Source organism: Pituophis catenifer, unplaced genomic scaffold (genome assembly GCF_029215685.1).
Source record: "Pituophis catenifer annectens isolate HBS135680 unplaced genomic scaffold, rPitCat1.0.hap2 SCAF_6, whole genome shotgun sequence".
Classification (NCBI taxonomy): Eukaryota; Metazoa; Chordata; class Lepidosauria; order Squamata; family Colubridae; genus Pituophis; species Pituophis catenifer.
In genome coordinates, this window is record NW_027256886.1 from 52,828,048 (window position 1) to 52,846,943 (window position 18,896).

General features: G+C 35.6%; 1 protein-coding gene across 1 annotated transcript in view; it reads left to right on the top strand.

Moving 5' to 3' along the window:
* Positions 1-18,896, top strand: part of SLC18A2 (solute carrier family 18 member A2) — a 29,815-nt gene extending 10,919 nt beyond the window's left edge. Inside the window, exons 6-15 of the mRNA XM_070945355.1 lie at positions 1,379-1,468; positions 1,953-1,996; positions 2,079-2,139; positions 6,159-6,254; positions 11,343-11,421; positions 11,636-11,687; positions 13,249-13,312; positions 16,588-16,707; positions 17,807-17,940; positions 18,786-18,896. Coding sequence (XP_070801456.1) covers positions 1,379-1,468; positions 1,953-1,996; positions 2,079-2,139; positions 6,159-6,254; positions 11,343-11,421; positions 11,636-11,687; positions 13,249-13,312; positions 16,588-16,707; positions 17,807-17,940; positions 18,786-18,896 — 851 coding nt within the window. The remainder of the gene's footprint in view (positions 1-1,378; positions 1,469-1,952; positions 1,997-2,078; positions 2,140-6,158; positions 6,255-11,342; positions 11,422-11,635; positions 11,688-13,248; positions 13,313-16,587; positions 16,708-17,806; positions 17,941-18,785) is intronic.

The window sequence follows — 18,896 nt, forward strand, 5'->3', positions numbered from 1 at the left end:
ACACTTACATTCTAATCAGTGCCACTGAACACATAAATACTAACACCTGAGTGAAACTACACAGGAATATACTATTAAATAAATTATTTGACTCAGAATTATTTTGTTGGCTCGTCAAAGAATTGTACATACTGAATACATACACAGAGAGAAGATAGCAATAACAATAGCATTTAGACTTATATACTGCTTCACAGTGCTTTGCAGCTCTCATAGAGCTACATAGAGAACTAAGCGGTTCATAGAGTCAGCATATTGCCCCCAACAATCTGGGTCCTCATTTTACTGACCTCGGAAGGAAAGAAGGCTGAGTCAACCTTGAGCCCCTCAGAATCGAACTCCTGGAGTGAGCAGTGAGTTAGTCTGAAGTATTGCATTCTAGCCACTGTACCACCAAGGCTCTTAAACCTATACAGAGTACTGTGAAGGAAGTTTTAACTCCTGGCAAGTGCCTTGACAAGTCACTGTTTCTTGGAACAATTTCCAAAGTGGTTTGCCATTGCCTTTTTCTCAGGCAGAGAGGGAGTGACTGGCCCAAAGTCGACTAACTAACTTTGTGCCTAAGGTGGGACTAGAACTCACAGTCTCCCAGTTCCTAGCCTGGGGCCTTAATTATTACACCAGACTGACTCTCAGTTGCCAATACACTGAATATATAATTGTGCCTTCCTTCCATTTTGTAACTTTAGATAATTAACGAGTAGCAAAGCAATAGTTGCCTAGACATTCTTGAATTTTTATCATATTCTGCTGTATTTGATATGTAATTGAAAAATGTATGGAGTAGGCAAGTGTTTCTGTGAATAGCTACTACATGTCCCAAAATGATTCAGTAGAATGATCTTTTTTTATTCCTTTCAATCAACTGAATGTTGAAAAGAAATTATGCATTAGGAACTGTCCGATGGTAAGATAATTATCTAAAAATAGAATGGAATGGACCAAATTGGGTGTTGGGGAGAAGCAGATAGAAGAAAAATCACGTTTGAAAATGGACCAAATTGGGCTAATGGCTGTGGGGAAAAAGATCAAGAATATCCCCTTTGAATCCCTTTATGAGAGAGCTAGTAGGGCAGTGGCTCTGAACACAGCTGGCTGTTCCATTCAAGCCCTTTCCCCTATTCCATCATCACATGAGCCAGAGCACAGCTATTTTAAGCTGTGGGGAAGAATTCCTGATGCCAGGGTCTTGCATGCTTTCTCTGCTTTGTTTGAGGTTAAAATTTTCCCCATAAAAAATGAGGTTTTAATCTAAATGGCAGACACAATATTTATCTATTTACAGAATTGCCTTTCATCATTGTTGATATTTGGCCATATATCTTACTAGAATCTAAATATTTACTAAGAAAAGTGACTTTGGTCTGGTTTTTCCTAGTGGGTCCACCTTTTGGAAGTGTGTTGTATGAATTTGTTGGGAAAGCAGCCCCATTCCTGGTGTTAGCAGCATTGACTCTTTTTGATGGAGGTAAGCCAAAGAACAGATAGTCCTCGACTTAGGACCACAACCGAACTCAAAATTTCTGTTGCTAAGCAAGATATTTGTTAAGTGAGTTTTACCCCATTTTATGACTTTTCTTGCCACAGTTGTTAAGTGACTCATCATAATTGTTAAGTTAGCAACACGGTTGTTAAGTGAATCTGGCCTTTGCTTGTCAAAGGGTTGCAAAAGGTGATCATATGGTCCTGGGACACTTGCAACCATCATAAATATGAGTCAGTTTTGAAGCATCTGAATTTTGATCATGTGACCATGGGGATGCTGCAGTGGTCATAAATGTGACCACTTTTTTCAGTGCCATTGTAACTTTGAACGGTCACTACATGAACTGTTGTAAGTTTAGGACTACCTGTAATGCTTATGGTTTCATACACATATATAACTAAATTATAGTGTTATAATTTAATTACAACCTATAGAGTAAACTGATCCTTTTTTGTTTTGTTTGCAGCAATACAATTGCTAATTTTACAGCCATCTAAGATACAGCCAGAAGTAAGTACTTCAGATAACTTTTTAAATGAATGTTTATTTCACCCGTTATAAAACTGTTAATTTTTAATTATTATTTTAACAGAGTCAAAAAGGAGCATCGTTACTGACCCTCTTGAGAGACCCATACATTCTTATTGCTGCAGGTATTTTTGGATTTTACCTAGTTGCATTTTTAAAATATGTGGATGTTTTCTGAATTTGACAGGTCACTTGAAAAATGAAATTAAAAAATATTTCAGCATTCAAAACCAGATACCTTCTATTACCTTCAGTGCTATTCCTTCTTTTCTTTCTCCTTCTCATCCTTCTCCTCCCTCTTCCTCTTCTCCTCTTCCTTCTCCTCCATTGATAAATTCTGGGTTACAGCAAATCACTATTTTTACTTTTGAGGTGTTAATGATATTTCCAGCCTTTTTTTGCTTAACAAAGTAAAATTATCTTTGGTAAACTCAAGTGGAATTGGGTTCAGGACATTTGGCAAGATAATTATTCATGCTAATTAGGAATCACAAAGGAAATTCCACATCCCAGGTAGCAAAATGTATGCAACAAAGCTTTATAGAACCATTTATGAATTTCTGTATGTGGTTGTCTGATTCAGTATAGCATTATTTTTTTCTCTGGTATTTCTTAAGAGTTCCTTAATAAGAAGTTTAGTACTGCAGTAATACAGTAAGGATACTGTATTTCCCTAACTACCTGGTTTTTTATTTTTCTCTGTTACAGCAGCAAGCCCTGGTTAAATTCTTTTCGCATTTCCAATTTTTAAGCCTTCCTTTGTCCCAGATCTATACTATCTTTGAGTCTCTTCAGTTCGATAGCCCCAAAACCCATTATTTCTTCACAATTATCTTTTTGGTCTATGATTTTTGTTTTCACACTGTTGTTGCTGTTGTGCAGTTTTCTTCTGGGTAATCTGAAGAAGTGATTGGTCACTTGTCCCAATTATCTGCCCTTAGCTTTTTTTTCTGGATATATTTTGCAGCTGTACAGTACATGTGTACATTTTAAGTGGAATGAATGAAAATAACATTACCTTGTTGCACAAAATTTGCATTTAAATTGCTAGGCCACTTGAGCAATAGGACATCCAAAACCATTGTACCACTTACTAAATAATTAGAAAAAGTCTAACAGCCATGATACAATACACAATTGTGTCTTTTGGAAGTATACTAAACTGAAATTGTATATCACTGTGTTTGTCAAATACTATTGAAAGTTGTTGAATTAATGCTTCTGAGTGTTGATTTACATGCAGCTGGCCTCTTGACAAGTGCTCTTTGGTATTAGAAAAATAGGCTGGAAAATTACAAAAATGGGGAACTTTAAAAAATGGGAGAGATGATTAGACATACTTAAATATCATTGAAATTAAAGGAACATGTTTCTTTTGGAAGAAATATTCATTAATTTTAATTGTAACCTAAAGTGTTCTTATTTTCCCATTGTATTAAATGTAAAAATATACCTTCTTTTAGCATATTTCTTATGTGGAATTTTATTAGATATGCACAACTGGGATGGGTTAAACCTCTGATTGAATATATGAACTGATGCGTATACCCCCATAATAATTCATAGCTCTTCCAAGAACTTTCCAGTGATTTCCTTCTATCTTGTTTATATTTTCAATTGCTTTCCCTTTTTCTTTTGTTCAACCTTGTCACACAAATACTAGCTTCATCTACACAACTAAAATATCTGAGTTTCTGTTTGCTGATGATTAACTTGAAGAAGCAGTCCTACCTTATTTGTCCAGGACCAATTAATTGATTCTTTCCTGCACTTTTGGGTGGTAATCCCTGGGAAGGGAATTATATTGCATGGTAATAATTACTCTTAGAGTGATTTTAAATAATAATCACTTGTCAAAAAATGTAGCTATTTAACACCAAGTTGTAAATCATTGAAGCATGAGGGCAATGTGGCAATGCCACAATTCTCTCCTCCTGGTGTTTGGTTCTCTTTTTAGTAGCTTTATAATTTGATTATGTGTGAAGCATTTTGCTTCAAAGTTGATTGTTAAATCAAGCAAACCTCCACGTGTGGATTGTTTTCGGGTTTGTTTAGCAAACTACATTCCTCTTAAACCATATTTATTCTAGGGAAAACTAGATTCTGTTTCTCCTGTTCTGTGGGAAGAAATGAAGTATTTGAGACTAGAATGAAACCAACTGTTTCCCCAAGTGGATTCATGTTTGTACATTAAACATAAAGTTTAATTTTCAATTTTCTTCTAATTTAGACTGAGCTGTAGTGTTATTTTCTCTTGAATAGCTTTATCTTTATAGAAATAGCGCAATATGAGAGAATTAGATAACTCAGATAGATGCATGAGCACAGTGGTGGGATTCAAGTAATATAACAACCGGTTCTCTGCCCTAATGATTTCTTCCAACAACCAATTTGCCAAACTGCTCAGAAAGTTAACAACCGGTTCTTCTGAAGTGGTGCGAACTGGCTGAATCCCACCACTGCATGAGCCTATATTCAGAGATAACACATTATGAAATGAAAATTCTTCAGATATGTATTCAGGGATTAAATTTATTACTTGAGTGAACAAGAAAGCTTAATTCTAGCTATATCAGATATTTATCAAGTTGCTTATAATCATTCAACATTATCTGATTGAGCTTGTGTGTGTGTGTGTGTGTGTACAGAACTTTGTAAGACATTGAATTAAATTAATTGGACAGACTATGGTACCACAAATGATGCTTCATTTCCCTTCCACAAAAATGTGCTTAGTATGTCCATGTATAGCATTTAATGTATAGCATTTTAAATTACATTTGCAGAGCTTTGAATGTTTGCAGCTGTGTTTATGTCAAATATTTTTCTTTAGAATTGGTTCTCAGTTAATGCTCCTGTGATGGAGTAAATGATACAATAGCTTCCTACATATTTTTATTAAAATTGTTTATGTTGATCTCTATAAGTTATAAAGCAAATAAAAGTACTAAAAAAAGGAGAAAATTGAGGACTCTTAAATGTGGCAACAGTCACTGGCCATCCTTGCCTTATGGTATAACACAATGCCAGAGAACTTGTCATTCACATCATTTTACATTAACATTGTTTTAAACAAATTTATAAAAATAAAAATGGCTTACATTATAAAATCTTGTGAGAGTTTTGCAGTCTCACAGGACAGTGCTATTTTTCTGCAAGAAGATATCAAAACTTGAAAAAGCAAAGATTTTTTTTTCCAAGTTCTAATATCTTCAGTACAACATCATCATTTTTGCAAGAAACGAACTGGATTCTTGTTCTTTGCCCATAGGCATATAGGTGAGAGCACATCAAGGTTTTAGATACCTTAAATAGACAGCCTAATACAATGTGGCATATTTGAACAAAGAATGACAGCAGTGGTCATTTTATTGCTGAACTGTGTGATAAGAGAGCCTTTCTTGGGCAAAATAATTTCTGCATAGGTAAGAAATACTAGACAAAGTGTAAAGGTTTAAAAGTCATCACAAGCTGAGTTTGCAGTTACTGGTAAGTTTTTATTTTTATAAAAATGGTTTAAACTGCTTTAAAAGTCATTCAGTGCATGAGTGGCATAAGACCAAGTTACAGAATCTGAGGATTTTCATGTAAAAATTCAATAATTACTCCATATTAATCCATAATGTGCTGTAAGAGAAATTCTATCAGAAATAGCAGCACACTTGGTACAGTATATTTGAATTTACTTGTAGGGAATGTGTTTTATTTTGTGATAAGTAATCCACAAGATTACTTGTGTAATTACAAAATTTCAATCTGAAAAATGAAAATATTACATAGAAATACACATTTTGTTAAAACAAAATATTACTGAGTCAGTAATAGCAAAAATATTTGTATTAAAAGTTGTGCATTATCTCTGCTAGATTTAAAACATTTTTTAAACATCATAACACATTGCACTCCATGTCTTTTGTCATAGTGTACTGCTTATTGTCTCATTTTTGGAAAAGTGGAACTTCTATGAAATTACAGGATTAAATGTTTCCCTCCCCCATCCTACCAATTGAAATATAATCATTGTTGTACATTTGACAACCAACTCTTCAAACTGCATTTGTTCATGTCAGCATAGCTCTTTCCACCTATTGATTAGAATTTAAGTGAAATAATTCCAGAAATCTATTTTTCATCTCTTTTCAAGGAGCAATATGTTTTGCAAATATGGCAATTGCTATGCTGGAACCAGCTTTACCCATTTGGATGATGGAGACAATGTGTTCAAGCAAATGGCAACTGGGTAAATTGCAGCAAAATCTTAACTATTTTATTTTTGATCCTAAATGTATGTGATTGCCTTCTCAGAATTGTTAATCATTGATGTTCAGTTTTTATTTTTGAGATCTGTATTTAGCTAATAGAATGATTATCCAACTTGTAGTACCTTATGCATTATGCATTGGAAAGCATGAGGCTGTGCAGAATTTCAAAGGATTGCCTTGGTTCATCAGATGCCTAACGAAAGCAGATATTTGTGGATAAATTTGTGAGTAAAAGCAGTGCCTTTTACAATGCTTTGCAATCCCATGCTTAGGAGAGGGGACCGGTCATGCTGCTTCATTTTGGTGACTGAGCTACTGTTGATGATCCACGAAAATGAAAGCCTTCCCTATACATGGAACATGTTTCGTTAAGGCAAGAACCTAACTGTGGCTGATTGTCCATGATGTACTGTACACATTCCTTATAAAGAGAACAGTAGAGATGCTACATAACTTATGCTACAGGTGCATAAAAGCTTTACTCAGTAGAGGTTTTCTGAGCATTGGAATGTCCCATTAGAAATAGATAATATTTAATTATATTTGTCAAATTATGTTCACCAATATATCCCAACTTCTGAATAATAGCTCTATTCTGGGCCATGTGACTAAAATGGTTTAGAATAGAACAGTCAGCAACATTCCAAGTGCTGCCTAAGAGCTTCTCCCATAGAAAAAACTGGATGAATTTTCTTTGGACTTTTTTCCTCTCACCTGAACTACCCTATTTTCTTCTTCAACCTTTTTTCCCCTGGATTCTCATTTAACATACATAAAACATGGTTCTAGTTTGTTCAGTGTTCAAAAGGTTATACAGACAAATAGAGACCATAGTCCATTTGGTAGTGTAGTGGTTAGAATACTCTGTCCACAGCCTGGAGTTCGATCCTGACTGACTCAAGGTTGACTCAGCCTTCCATCCTTCTAAAGTCAGTAAAATGAGGGCCCCAATTCTTGGGGGCAATATGCTGACATTTGTAAACTACTCAGAGAGTGCTATAAAGTACTGTGGAGTGGTATATACGTTTAAGTGCTATTGCCATGTAATCGTTTTCCAAAACTCCATTAGCTTGAAAGATATGTAAAGGGAAACTAACTCTGTGATATTGTTACTACAGAGTGAAGGGGATAGTTTCTTACTTGCATAGATGCCAAATGTAATAGCATTATAGTTACTGTTTCCTATCCGTTCTGCAGCACATATGCTAATATTACTCAACTGGACTCTTTAGTAAACTTAGTGATGAAATAAGAGGATCTACCAGTTTATGGATTGCTATTTAGAAAATAGAAAACAAAAATTTGGAATAAAAGCTAGTTTTCTAAGTGGAGGGAACTACAACATAAAATCCTTTAAGGGTCTATTTGAGAACAGAAAATTTAAATTTATTAATCAGTGGTATTGATCTGGTCAAACTATTAGTAGATGAACCAAACTGTTCACAGTACCAAGAGTGACTGTGAAGAAATCCAGAATGAATTCTTTAAATGGGTAAGTGATCAATTAAGTGATAAATATAGGTCAGGTTAGGTGTATGAAAGGCAACTGGATTTCTTGATTTTTTTCTTTGAAAATATTTTGCTTCTCATCCCAGAAGCTTCTTCAGTTGTGAAGGAGGAATATAATTTTTTGTGATGAGAAGTGAAACATTTTCAAAGAAAAAGTCAAGAAAGTCCAGTTGCATTTTTGAAAAAGCACTTTTGGACAACCAAGACCTGGATGATTGAGAATCTTCATAGACATATATGAAATGATGCACCTTGGGATTCCAAAACCCTTAGATATACAGATAGAATATAAATTGACTGTAGTTCTCAGGGTCACAGAAGATAGCTTAATAAAAAGGCCAACTCAGAATCAGAACCAAAGTCTTTCAACCTATCCCTTGCCCAAAACTAAACAGATTCACAATTTGGCTTTTCCAAAATGGGAATTTCAGATATTTGGAACAATTAGCCTTAAGGACAGATCTGGCAGTGGACGATAGGTCAGATGTCAAAGTGCTCTTTCCAATTTCAGAAATATGAGGAATGCAAAGAACAAATCTGATTCAATTGAAGTGTAGATATCTGTAATAGTCAGAAATAGTTTGTGGGTTCACAGGTCTCTCCTTAATTAATCACTCAATTAAGATGTTGACTGCATGCAATAAAAAGCAGTTCTATACTAGGCATCATTATAAAAAGGATTTGACTTTTTCAAAGCTGCACATAAGCTATATCTTAATTGAGTAATTGACTATATGATATGGTTCAGTGAATTCTTGATGTGAGGAATATGCACGATAAGGTGACTAAAAGAATAATATTGAGAAATTGGAAAAGTGCTAATATTCCAGCTACCAAGGGTTTGCATCATATCCATTCTTGAAAAGGCAATATTGGTTATTCTAAACTAAAGATGAAGCAAGGTGGGGTTTTTTTTGGTATAGATGTTATTGCAACAATATTTTGTATCTGATTATAACACAACATGGTATACTTGCAAACCAGTGACTAGCTGTAATATATAAAGTGGAATATGTTCAGTTTTTTCTGCCTCTTTTCCCCCCTTTTGGTTTTTTTTAATCATTTTTATTTGTATAGATTGTTCAGTTTAAATTTATTATAGTTGTATATCTTGGTATTTTAAAAAACAAACAATAAATAAAAGAAAAAATATTTTGCAAATGTATGGTATGTTGCATCTAGAATACTGTGTATTGGTCACCATTTCAGAAAAGAAAAAAAAATAGAAGAAAAAAGTGTAAAAGAGGGTAACCAAAACTCAGAACATCTTCCCTGTGAGAAAGGCTAAAACTTTTAGGAGTCTTTTGTTTAGAAAAAAAAGGCAACAGAAAAAGGATATGAATGATATGTATGAAATCATACATAACATGTAGAAAGAGAACAGAAATATTTTTTTTGAATTTTTGAATTTTTATTTCTCATAAACATGTCTTAAATGTACGGTCTCTTATCCATTGTTAATCATATATATTCTCTTTTAACTTTCATATTAGTTCATTCTTCATCCTAAAAAATTTGAGTATACTTGGGGTTGCTCTTCTCATCTCCCTTATTTTACCACAATCCTTCTCCTTCTCCTCTCTTTCCCTTCTCCCTTCTTCTATCCTTTTCTACTTTCTTCTTTCCTCCTCTCCTGCCCCACCTCTCCTTCCCCTTCCTTTCCCCCATTCTTCCCTTCTTCCTTCCTTTCTAACCTTCTCTCCTACTCTTATTTCCCCTCCCTTTCTTCCTCTCCTTTTCCCTTTCTTATGTTCCTTTCTCTCCTTCCTCTCTTCTCCCCTCCAATCTATCCCTTTATTCCTCTTTCCATTCTCTCTCCATTGTTGTATTCATTTTCAATTCAATATTTTCCAAAGTGGTACCCGAGCAACCCCCATTTTTTATTTATATAAACTTTCTTTTCAATTTCTTTTCTATTTTATTGATTCCACAAATATCATCATAAATGTACATTTATATAGTAATACTTTTTCTTTTTTCCCCCTCCTTCCCCGTTTTCCATTTACACAGGTGTCATCTGGGTTTCTATTTCTTTTTTGTCTGCTCTCTCATTTACTTTTACCCTATCTAATTTATTGATCTCTAATCTTTTATTGAGAACAGAAATAATTTTTCTCCCTCTCTCAAAACATTAGGACCAGGGACCAGCTATTTGGGATGAGATTTAGAATAGGAATAAGAAGTTACGGTACCTTTTAATAGAATGCATAATTAACATGTGGGGTTTGTTACCAAAAGACAAAGTGACAGTCACTGACTTGCATGGCTTTAAAAGTAATTTGGAGGCAGCTCTTATCAAGCATTAAACACATGTTACCTCTAAGTTGGGGAATATCAATGTCTGTTACAGGACAACAAGAACAGGCTAACCTTTTTGCCATCATGTGCCAAAAGCAGGGGGAGCGTGGGGGGGGGGTCGTGCGCGCATGTTCCCACACCCATAATTCTATGCACCCCAGCTCCCCCATGCATGTACGCAACCCCCTTGCGTTCCATTCGCTTTTGGCACGCGATGGCATGGTGGGCCCAGTAGGCCTGTTTTTTCGCCCTCCCCAAGCTCCAGAGGCTTTCTAGGAGCCTGGGAGGGCGAAAACGGCCTTCCCCCACCCCCTGGTAGCCCTCCGGAGGCCAGAAATGGCCCGTTTGCTGACTTACGGTAGGACTGGAAGGCCTATTTTTTGCTCCCCTCAGGCTCCAGAGCCTTTCTAGGAGCCTAGGGAGAGCAAAAAATGGCCCTTTCCCACCCACCCCAGGCCCTCTGAAACAGTCTGTTTCCCTACTTCCGGTGTGCCCAGGGAGCTGAGCTCACGTGCCCATCGATATGGCTCTGTGTGCCACCTGTGGCACGTGTGCCATAGGTTTGCCATCACAGATATAGTATCTGGGCATGTCCCAAAAAGTACCTGTTTAATAAAATGAAACTTGACCTGATCTAACATGGTTACTAAAGAAAATTCTGCTGATTCAGACCAAAGACCTGTCAAGTCCAGTATTCTGTTTACAATAAATGAATAGGTAATGCTACAAGCAGGATGTGATCCATAGAATAATAATCTTTCTTGTTGTCAGTAACAAGTATTCAGTTGCATTATATAGCAACAATGGACTGATAACCATATTCTCCATTAATTATTTTGTATTTTATAAACTTGGATTTCTAAATGTAGAGTAATTAATGATCTAATTCTAGAAAAAAAAATCATATTAGTTTTTGTTACTTTTCAATTTAATTCACCTTTTAACAAAATTTATTGACACTTAATATGTCTTATTTCTTTGTTCTAGAGCTGCATATATTCCTTCACCTACAGAGAAACACGAATTTATGAGAACGCTTTTGAAAATATAATTATAGTTTAAATCTGATAGATTGTCTTGTTTGAGATTATAAAAGGCTTGAGGTAACCCGGATATTAAAGGGTATTTTATTTTATTTGGTTCAGACCGTGGACCTTCATTAGATATGTTCTAATAAAATTGGCTGTGTCTGAAGGTATTAGTTTTTCCTATGCTTCACTGAAAGCAATGTTGATAAGACACTCGTTCATATTTTTCAGGCGTTGCTTTCATTCCAGCCAGCATCTCTTATCTGATTGGAACAAATCTTTTTGGGAGCCTTGCACACAAAATGGGAAGGTAGGCTAAGTTTAAACTCTGAATTAACAGACAACATTTTCTAAATGCTTGGTGTTTCTTAATTCTTAGTGAAAACATCCTGATGCATTCATAATAATAAGTAATCTTATTTTAAAGTTGTATAGTGCTGTTAGCTACCATATATTACTTCAGGAAAATACATTTGGTTTCTATGTTTCTGGATGGCTAAAAGATACTGTTTCTTCTTTCATAGGTGGTTTTGTGCCCTAATTGGGATGATAATAGTGGGAATAAGCATTTTGTGTGTGAGTAAAAGTTGTTACTGCAAAAAATTCAATTTTGTTCTATTTTGTTCTTTTGTTGTGTGTAACAGTGAAGTAGGAAGCAACATCCTGTATTTAGTCAGATCAAAATACAGGTAGTCCTTGACTAATGATCACATCTGAGCCATTTCATTCTAAGTGAGACTGTTGTTAAATGACTTTTGTTGTTCACTTAATAATACATTTGTTAAGTGAATCTGGCTTCCCTCTTGACTTTGCTTGTCAGAAAGTCACAAAAGGTGATCACATGACCCTGGGACACTGCAACCTTCAAAATATGAGTCAGTTGCCAAGCAGTTGAATTTTAATCATGTGACCATGGGGATACTGCACCAGTCACAAATGTGAAAAATGGTCATAAGTCACTTTTCTCAGTACCATTGTAACTTCAAATGGTCACTACATGAATTGTTGTAAGTTGATGACTACCTGTAGCTCATTAAAATTGGGGAGGGGGGAGCTTGAAAATTTGAGTTTAATTTAGCTTCTTACTTTCAACTGTGATTTGTTTTAATGATGTATTATTGAACAAACTGTAGCAGCTCGGTTCACACATTTTATAAGGTGTAAAATTGTGGTTTAAAAATTATTGTTACGGGTTTTTTTTAAAACAAACTGGAATATTCCCCCTAATATACATAACAATTATGCACTTGAATAAATTGTCCAATATTTTCCCATATTTTTCCAGTGTAGATCCTCTAGCACTCATTTTTCCTGTGTATATTTTCCTAGTGCACATTTTTAAAATGCACATTCCTGGCTGTAAACCCATTTAAAGATATAATCTTTAAAATATATAAATACTGCTATTTATATGTAATATTCATTACTATATCTATATCTACTATATATTTTGTCATGCATTTTTTATCTGGGCAAACAAATGATTACAGAATTTCCAGTGAAATATTCTTTTACATCTCAAATTGCAGCCATTTCATTCTGTTACCTTCATTCAGGAGAAAAATAATTATAAAAAATGAGCTATGCCCTCTTCATTCTATTATTCTTTTAATTTGTTTCAGCAACATTTAGAAATCTTGCTTTCATTAACATTTTTAGTTTGCATTTTTTTGAGCCTTAATGTTTCCCTATCTTTTAATGTAATGCTACCAATTTTTAAAATGATGTTGTTTTCTCATGTATAAAAACAACCAGTTAGACTTGAATTCTATTGAATAAATTCCATTTATTCATGCTCCCATTATCATAGCTGAAGACTTTGTATGTGTAACTAGTGTCACTAAAATCTATGCACTGTCTTTAAAACTAAAACATTATCCACATACTATTTGAATCTTATAACAAACATTGGTGTACATTTAATCTTAATAATCTTAATTTAATGCAGGGATCTTGGAAATACGTCTCACCCCTTTGCTTTTTGGGGCTCTACCAAATAGGTGGTGCCAAAAAGTTGTGTTTGGAAATGTTAAGAGGCATGTGTCATGCAAATCTAGCATAGCCCTCAAGCTGATGGAAATTGTCTGCTCATCTAATGAAAAACTTTTATACTTCATTTTGTTTCTTTTACTTCCAGGTACCATTTGCTAAAAATATATATGGACTTATAGCACCAAATTTTGGAGTTGGCTTTGCCATTGGTAAGCAAAAAAAAAAAAAAAAAAGGCTGAACATTTGGTTTAGAGAAGTGTTTTTCAACCTTGGCTGCTTGAAGCTGTATGGACTTCAACTGCTAGGATTTACCAACCAGAATGGCTGGCTGCAGAATTCTGGGTGTTGAAGTCCACACAGCTTCAAGTGGCCAAGGTTGAGAAACTCTGGTTTAGAGGATATTGCAATGCTACATTCTGTTATTTGATGTGTTACATAGAATCTTCTCTCTTAGATAACAATCAGTAGAACAATATAAGTTATATCCTGTAGATTCTGATTTCTATCACAATTACCTTCAATGAATATGAAAGGGGACAATATTTTCCTGTGAAAAGATGCATCCAACTGTTTAATTCTGTGAAAAAAGGGGAGGTACTTGAGGTACACCTTATGTTTCGGTTGGACAGTGGTAGAAGCGGTAATATAAAAAATACAGTGTTTTTCGCAGTATAAGACGCAATGGACCATAAGACGCACATTAGCTTTAGAGGAGAAAAACAAGAAAAAAAATCTGTCTCTGTCTCCCAGCATCCATCCTGTATTCATTTGGCTAGTGTTCTTGCAGCAAACAACAAACAGCCTTGGTCAGCTTCAGCATGTTATTGCATCCCCAGCACGTGGCTCATCAGGGCTCCTCTCCTTGCGCCCATTATCGGTCAACTGAGCTGAGCTGCTGCCACCGCAGAAGAATGCTGGAGCCTTTGCTGCCAAGCAGCTGATTGGCGGTTGGATCGGCCTCCTGGAATACTGACGATCAGCTGTTCTAGTCAACGATTGCCGCCGTCTATTGCCGCCGTCGCCTATCACCGCCTATCCCCACCGCCTATTGCCACCTATCACTGCCTAGAACAGCTGAACGGCAATCGGCAGGGATAGGCAGTGTTGATAGAACAGCTGATCGTCGGTATTCCGGGAGGCCAACCGCCAATCAGTTGCTTGGCAATGAAGGCTCCAGCATGCCCCAGCAGTGACAAATGGCAGCACCAATCCCCCTCCCCCCACTGCAATATTTGCTCTATAAGACTCACAGACATTTCCACTCACTGTTTTTTTTTGGGGGGGGGAAGTGTGTGAAAAATACAGTAAGTGCAAAGTATGAAAAAGTGCAAAAAATACAGTAGCTCACCTGGATTGATGGGATTGGTTCATGGTCCCAGATAGACTACTCCATATCTCAGATTTTAACTAAGTTGCAACATGTGACATCAATTAGTAATTTAGATCTCCTGCCTGCCTGGACTCTGAATTCAAGAGATGTATGTATATTTTTGAAATACGATGGCTTTAACATAAAGAACTTTATCACATTTTCATTACTAACAACAATTAGTAACAGTTAAGAGTCCAACATTCTAAAAAGATTGTTTATAACAATATACATTAGCCATTGTAAATACATGGAAATTTGTGGCTTGGCTATTGTTTTTAAAAATATACACATTAAAAAAAAACCCAATAGAGTTAATTAGTGTTCATAGTAGGAAAAGATAATGCTTTACTGCTGCTTCCTTTCAAAAAGCAAATATTTTGCAATCTACAAAAGAAGTACAGTCAGCAGTGATTATCAATACATAAGACAAATAAGAAAACCTATTCTGTCTCAATGCAATGTTGGTAGACTATGCTGCCAGCAAGAAAATTAAACATATTTTATTGTATCATAACAGATGGTACAATAATTAGATATACATATGTCGTTCTGTAGAATATAAAGAGTCTTTATGGGATAGAGAACATGTACAATATTTTGACATTACTAAATACTACTGGATTGATTATATTCTAATGAATTGCCTTTAGTTTATCAGGGATAACTAATTCTAGCATATAATTTATCAGTTTTAAATTTAGTCCAAGGTCCTATTTTTTATACACTACCACAAGGTAGCAGAATGTATTTTGTGAACATTTTGCCAATAAACATAGAAAGGACTAAACATTTTGGATGAATCTTTCACAGAAAATTGCCCTTGCCTTTCATATATAGGCTTTTGCAGATGAAGGTGAATGTTTCTTTATATTAGTTAGCACCATCTTTATCAGCAACAGGAGAGTTCTTGTTTTGAAATGCTGTATTTATATATTATGGCATAGTGGTGAAATCTAATTTTTTTTACTTCTGTGGGCGTGGCTTCGGCATGGTGTGGCTTAGTAGACGTGGCTTGATGGACATGGCAGGGGAAGGATACTGCAAAATCTCCATTCCCATTCCACTCCAGGGGAAGGATACTGCAAAATCTCCATTCCCTCCCCATTCCTGGGGGAAGGATATTGCAAAATCTCCATTCCCATCCCATTCTGGGGCCAGCCAGAGGTGGTATTTGCCGGTTCTCCGAACTGCTCAAAGTTTCCACTACCGGTTCTCCAGAACCTGCTGGATTTCACCCTTGTTATGGCAGAAGGTTTGATTAATTTCTAGCAGCCCAGCTGTAATAGCTATAGAGTGGAATATCTCTTCTAGTGGATTGATATATCTGTCTGCCTGCCAGGTCAAATCTATAAGGAGATTTAAGGAAAGTTTATGGCAAGAAAAAACTGCACATTAGTATAATACATTAAGATGCTGAGTAAAACCATTCAGCTGAAGATCATATACTTGTATTAAGACAACTTGTATTAAGACAATTTAAATTTTGCATCATAGCAGGATACATAATTATATGAAATCTAAACTTATATGTTTAGTACTCAGCTATACACTTTGATATTGAATAATATCAACTGAACTTTGATATTGGAATAATAAGGTAGATGGTGGATTCATGATTATTAAAAAGTGTTCCTAATTTCAGATCTGAAATATCATAACTGATTATCATAACCCATTGATTTTATACCTGATACCATAACAAAGTTTGTAAGGGTGATATGATGCTTTTATAGACTAGGCGGAACTGGGCTGTTCCTCTCTGTGAAAAGTAATCCCAATTTAGAAGGGCAAACACATGTATAATAAAGCAAATGTGACATTTGAAGCAAAATTTCTTATTAAGATCTTACCCTTTTTTTATGTCATTGTTCCAGTTCTTGGAAACAAAGCACAACCTATTTCAAATTTTGATTGCATTGTGTTGAAAGGAATATGTTTTTGTTATTGTTGAAATGCCTGTCGGTTTAAAAATTCTGTAGTAAATTCAGTAAAACTGGGCACTTGTCCACATACCTACTTCCTTCAGAAATTATTTCCAGCCATTTTGTATGTAGAAATTTGGAGATAAATTGGACATCATGATTAAAATACTTTTTTTGGTGTTATAATTAGGGATGGTGGATTCTTCACTGATGCCTATTATGGGTTACCTTGTTGATCTACGCCATGTTTCTGTCTATGGGAGCGTTTATGCAATTGCAGATGTTGCCTTTTGTATGGGTTTTGCTTTAGGTAAGGACTTAATCTGTTTATTTGAAATGCACTTAACATTAAAACACTGTTGCAGAAGATCCTTGCACTATTTTGTATTAACCCGCCTCCACCTCCATTAGGGTTTGCAATTGAAGGCTATTTGACTCTCCAGCTGAAGAGATGCTTAAAGGTTATTCTAGGGCAGGGGTGTCAAACTCGCGGCCTGCTGGGTGGATGCATCACACACTGGCCACGCCCATGCCCAGTTTTGCAGAGGGGAAAAGTTGTGATACATCATGTGACAATGCCGTGATGATGTGAGTTTGACACCCCTGTTCTAGGGCTTACCCAAGCTGTTCTTTTTGCCTTTCTTACTGCAAAATGCTAGGGAACCATGCTATCTATTTTTAGTCATTGGGAGAAGTCCCAAGGCCTGCATGAAAGTCAAGAGGGGCACTCTGGGCTTGGGGCCTTCAGATCTCCACTTATGCTGTTTAAACTTTCTGAAAGAAAGCTACAGAAAAATAGCCTGATAACAAAAATGATAGGTTAGGGCGAGAACAAACTGATTTCCCTTTTTAACTCTTAAATTTCTTGAAAGAATGGGAACTACAGCAATGAAGCAAGGACATTATACTAAGCATTTCAAGCAATCAGAACATTTAGTATAATGTTCACATTTTAAATATCTAATCATACTTTCAGAGTATCCTGCCTATCAATACACCTTATGAACAAATGTGTTGGTGCACATTGTCAATCATTCCTGTACAGGTCCTCTTTCTGTTCAGAGTGGCTAAAGTCTGGAACCAATCTATGGCTTGTTTATCTTTATATGCCAACTGGGATCTCATGCCATTCCCAAACAAGCCTGGCTTCAGTTTGCACCATGATAGATGAAACCTGTCATCCAGGTTTGTACATAACGTCAATTAAATAGAAACATAGGTAACTGCCTTATCATTTTTGTAGGAGGAGCCAATTGAGACCAGCCAGGAAGTTTGAATTGGCCTACTTGTGTACTCCTTGACTTAGGGTTAGACATGAAGTGGCCCAATGTTTTAGATCATGTCTTTTTTTTTTCCTTATTGATGGTGCTCAGCTTTTTCTTTTGGTTACACAATTTGTATTTCCAAAGGTCCATCTGTTGGTGGTGCTATTGCAAAGTCAATTGGATTCCCATGGCTCATGACAATTATAGGAATTATTGATATCCTCTATGCTCCCCTGTGTTTTTTTCTACGCAGTCCACCTGCCAAGGAAGAAAAAATGGTAAGCACAGAGCTGTTGCTTGTTCTTCTCCAGAGTCAATATAGAACAATTTTGTACCATGTCTTCCATGGCTACATTTTCTGCAACAAAACAATCATGACTTCTTTTAAATACATTAACAAAGTTGTTCTGTCATTTACTTTTCTCTAAAATACATTTTTAATTAGGAGACTATTGGGTTCTAGTCCTGCCTTAGGCATGAAAGGTGGCTGGATTACTCTGGACAGGTCACTCTCAGTCCAAACCACCTCATAGGGTTGTTGCTCTGGAGAAAATGGGAGGGAGAAGGAGTCTTAAGTATGTCTGTCACCTTAAGTTATTTGAATAAAGCAGGATAAAAAGCTAATACTAACTAACTAGCCTAACTAACTAACTAACTAACTAACTAAAGAATGTTATTCTGTGAGTTATCTGGATAATTCCACACTAGAGATAGCTGTCTTCTGTATTTTCAGCTGCTGTTCCCTGGTAGTTGACTAAACTCCCCATATTTCGGATGTTATCCAGATAGCTGAAATAGTATCTTAAGTTAAGATACATTTTTTAAAATTACAGATAAAAGTACTTTTTAATTCCAGCTTTAGTTGGGATTAATTCACAAACCATTGGATCAATCTGTTTTGTATTATTGTATTTAGTGAACAGGACAGCTACTTTAAGTGTTTTATATTTAAAGCTAAACACTAGTTACACTAGTGTTTGCCTAAACAGGCAAATAGATTGAACTTTTGAAAATTAATCTTATGTGCTATATACTTAAGTGATAACTAATTTTGAAGTCTTCTGTTGTTACACAAAACAATGCAATGCTTTGGTAATATAATAATAACTATGTTCTTTTGTAGGCAATACTTATGGATCAAAACTGTCATTATAAAACCAAAATGTATACCCAGAACAGCATCCAACCAGATCCATTAGATGATGATAACGAAGAACGTGAGAGTGATGAATAA